The sequence below is a fragment of the Myotis davidii genome, unplaced genomic scaffold (assembly GCF_000327345.1).
Source record: "Myotis davidii unplaced genomic scaffold, ASM32734v1 scaffold648, whole genome shotgun sequence".
NCBI lineage: Eukaryota > Metazoa > Chordata > Mammalia > Chiroptera > Vespertilionidae > Myotis > Myotis davidii.
The window spans coordinates 1640276-1644181 of NW_006299603.1; the positions used below are offsets into that span (position 1 = coordinate 1640276).

A 3906-nucleotide genomic window follows, 5' to 3' on the forward strand; every position below is an offset into this window, starting at 1 on the left:
AGAGACAGAGCCAGCAGGGAGACCCGGGACCCAGGCGTCTCCTGGGCTGTAGAACTGGCAGTGCCGGGACGGTGCAGCCCCAGGGGGCCCGACACTCCGACCCCTGTCAGTCCCACAGCATTTGCCCCGGTGTCGCTCTTGCTGTGCAGGTGGCAGAGCTCGGGAAAGGGCAGGTATGTCCCACACATTCACCCCTGGTCTCAGGTGGACGGAGACAGTCTCAGGAACCACCGCAGCGTGAGGAAGGCCTTGCCCCCATCCGTGCTCCCAAGAGCCCCCCACTCTCACCCCTGCACAGGAGCAACAGTGGTGGACCGAGTGCCTCACGCCTGAGCCCAGCTCAGCCTGGAGGTCGCCCAGAGATGCCTCTGTGGAGTGGCCTGTGACAGGGACAGGGGTAGGGGGTGGGGTGGGGAGAGCGCGGGGCAGACGGGAGCCAGCCACAGTCAGGAAGAAAGCGTGAGTCCTGAGACCTCCCGGCTTTAAGGTTTCAGCTGCAGGCACCGGGAGACTGTGAGAGTATCTCCCTTCATTCCCTCCTCCCACAAAATACCACGTGCAGGCGCGCATGTACAGTGTGATTGAAACTTTGTGGCCCATGTGCAGAAGTCGGTATTTTGGGGAAGAGCCACACTCAAGGGGCCAAAGAGCCGCATGTGGCTCACAAGCTGCAGTTTGCCGACCACTGGCCTACCCCATGGCCCATGTCTCTCTGAAGTTGGAGGAGAATGCAGGGAACACATGGCTCTGTGAGTCAGCCACCTCCAGCACCAGGCCTACCTGCTCAGCGCCCCACGCCCCAGAGCAGGAAGGGGCTCTGGCTGCAGGAACGGGAAGTCCCAGTGCGTCCACCTGCCCCAAAGCCACCTGCTTCAGCGCAGATGAAAGCAAAACAGTGCAGAGCACCGGTCATGACTGACACCTGGGACCAGAGGCTGCGGCCAGTGCTGTACCGGCCACCCACAGGCCACCTCCGGGCCATCCACACCCCTGGGCCTGGCCTGGAATCAGAGGCACGGGAGGTGCGCACAGACCACAGGACTCTGAGCCAGACAGGTTCACGTCTGATTCCCGGCTCTGCCGACTGACTCACTGCGGGACTGGCCCAGTGAGGGCTCCTCTCTGACTCCGTCTTCTAACCTGGGAAATGGCAATGCCGAAACCGCCACACAGGACAGTCGCCAGAGGTAAATGGGGGATGGAGGTAAGTGGCCCTCATGTGGTCCTGTTCCCGCTGCCCCGTTTTCCAGCTTCCTGACGCGGGGTGGGGGTGGAGGGGCGGAGGGGGCCAGGCTGCCGATGCTGGGGTTTGAGGTCTTGCCTTGCTGAACGCTGCCCCCTCCTCCCCAGCTCTCCTGGGACCAGAGTTCCTGAAGTGCCCACAGCTTGGACAGGAAGGGCCAGCTGGTTAGGAGTGTGGGGGTCTCGGCTGGCTCCCCAAACCTGACCACTGGTATCCATCCACCACAACGCCAGAGTGACTGCATTTCAAGAACAGCCGCTGAAAACAGACCTCCACGAGCCATGCCGGGACCCGTGCCACCAAAGTTCCCGCCACTGGCCAGACTGGGGGCCCAGCCAGGCGTGGTGTTTCCCATGAGCCACGCTGGTCACTGGCTGGCGACAGGCTCTAGGCCGGAGGGTCACTGTGGCCCCTGGCCCGTGCCTGGCTCTCGCAGCAGAGGCCCCTGGGAGATGCGGAGAAAGGGAAGGGCTCGGGGTCAGCGAGGCCCCGAATGCTAACGCGCAGGAACAGGGCCTGGGAAAAGGCAGCGCTAGTGAGCGAGCAGCTTGGTCCGTCATCGCCAGAAACGCCAGCGTGAGCTGAGGCCACGTCCACGAAGGTATTGAGGTTAGAATAAGGGGTGTCAGGCCCTATGCACTTGGCACCGCACTTTGATCTGAAACAGAAGGGACTCCCACAAACGGAGCTGTTCAGGGATCACAGGGACCCACGTGGGGAGGGGACGGGAGACCAGCCTAGGGCAGCACAGGCCGGGCTGCTGACGCAGAGGAGAGCCGTGGGGGGATGGAGGGGGGCTGGGCGCTGAAGGACAGGGCCAGGGGTGCGGCCCTCCAGAGGACGACCCCAGAGCCGTGCCTGCAGCCCCATGAGGAAGCACTCTGGTCAGTCGGCACTGCTGGCGTCGTATCAGCCTTTTATTATATAGGATATGCAAATAAATTTAAATAAATGTATTTAAATAAACCAAGAAAATTCATTGACGTAGAATTTTTTAAAGTGAAATTTAAAAACATTTATTTAACTAGAAAAATATGTGCTTACTTAAAGAAGGATTTTAAATAAATAGCAGCACCAAGTCATGACTGGGTGGGAGCCCCATTCCTGGCCTCCTGTGATCAGCCCTGGGCCGACTCCGCCCCCACGGTTTCCACCCTGAATCTGGGGCCCCGCAAGCAGCTTGCCGTCTTGCTCTTGCCCGTCAGCCTTATTCTGAAGGCGAACTCAAGAAGGCGAAGGACAGGGTTCCTAGAGCTGGTGGGTGTTGGGGTAGCCTGAAGAGGGAGCGCCCAGGCCCCTGGGCCTCTGTGGCCTCTCTCAAGCCAAGCCTCTGCCATGACACCTCCAGCCTGGACTGCCCCTGCCTGCTGGACTGGCCCTCCCCTCGTCACACTCGCCCTCGGGGTGACCAGGCCGCTGGGTGTCTGTGTGAGGCCCAGGTGCCGGCTGGGGCCCGTCACCGGAGGGCACCCGCAGAGCCCTCTCCCAGCTGCCCGGCATGTCCTCCTGGGCCCGCTGTGCTGCCTGGTGGAAGTCTGGTTTTACAGGAGAAGAGACTGAGGCTCAGAGCAGGGGCCAGCCCAGGACTGACGGCCCTTGGAGTTGGAGGCTGGGTGGGGCTGGCCCTCCTGTGGGAGAAGAGCCCTCCTTGCTGCAGATCGAGGATACCATTGCTGCTTGGTGTGCTCTGCCTGTCCGGCTCAGTGACTGCCCGCTGTCAGCCCCACACGCACAGCTGCTCACAGCCATGTGAGCCTGGTGGCCTGTGTGGAGCTCGAGGGACAGAGTGGAGCAGCCTTGCTGCCTCTGAGGCGCCTGGGGACTGGAGCAGTGTGACTGAGGGATGCCCGGCCTATTTTGCAGGGTCTCCCAGGCCGTCAGAGCCCTGTGGCCTCTCTCAAGCCCAGCCTCTGCCATGACACCGCCAGCCTGGACTGCCCTGCCTGCTGGACCGGCCAGGCCTATTTTGCAGGTCTCCCTCTGCCTGGGAGGTCAGGGGGCCTCCTGGAGGAGAGGACACTTGAGCTGACCGTGGTGAACGTCCCTTGTGCCCATTCTGCCCTCCACCTACTTCCTCCTGTTGCTCAGGGCCCCTCCTTTGGGGGCCTCCCTGGGCCCCTGCACTGCGCCCCTGTGCCCCTGTCAGCACCTCGCCAGTTGTCAGCCAGGTGCTCTTCGAGGGCCGGAACGAATTCTGCCTCGCACGTGCTGGGCCGAGGCCTGCAGAGTGGGAATCAGCCCTGCGTGAGCCTCAGTTTCCTGCGGAGGATGTGGGTGGGGAAACCCCAGTGCCCCTGCCCTGCCATTGTGGTGAGCGGTGGGCAGGCCGGCACTCCTGCTGGCGGAGCTGTTCCGTCCTGTCTGACCCCTGGGCCCTGGACCCTACCTCAAAGTTGACGTGTCCGTTGGGGAGGTGGTTGGCACAGCCCTCGTTGAGGAAGGAGATGTCTTTGATGAGCAGGCTGAGGAAGGGAACGACGATCTGGAAGGGACACGGCAGGTCAGCCCTTGCCGGCACCCCAACCTGGGACCTCGGTGCATGCTCAGGCTAGAGAGGGCGGGAGAGACTTCCTGGGCACAGCTGGCCGGCTTGGGGCTGCGTGGGGTACAGGCTACTTATGCACCAGGGGGGCAACGTGGAAACCACAAAGAAAGGGGGTACA

The 3906-nt window shown here is 62.3% G+C and overlaps 1 protein-coding gene across 1 annotated transcript in view; it reads right to left on the reverse strand.

Moving 5' to 3' along the window:
- The window catches only part of RASGEF1C (RasGEF domain family member 1C), a 53011-nt gene that overhangs the window by 23705 nt on the left and 25400 nt on the right, over positions 1–3906 (reverse strand). Inside the window, 1 exon segment of the mRNA XM_015571533.1 lies at positions 3630–3725. Within this exon segment, the coding sequence (XP_015427019.1) occupies positions 3630–3725 (96 nt within the window).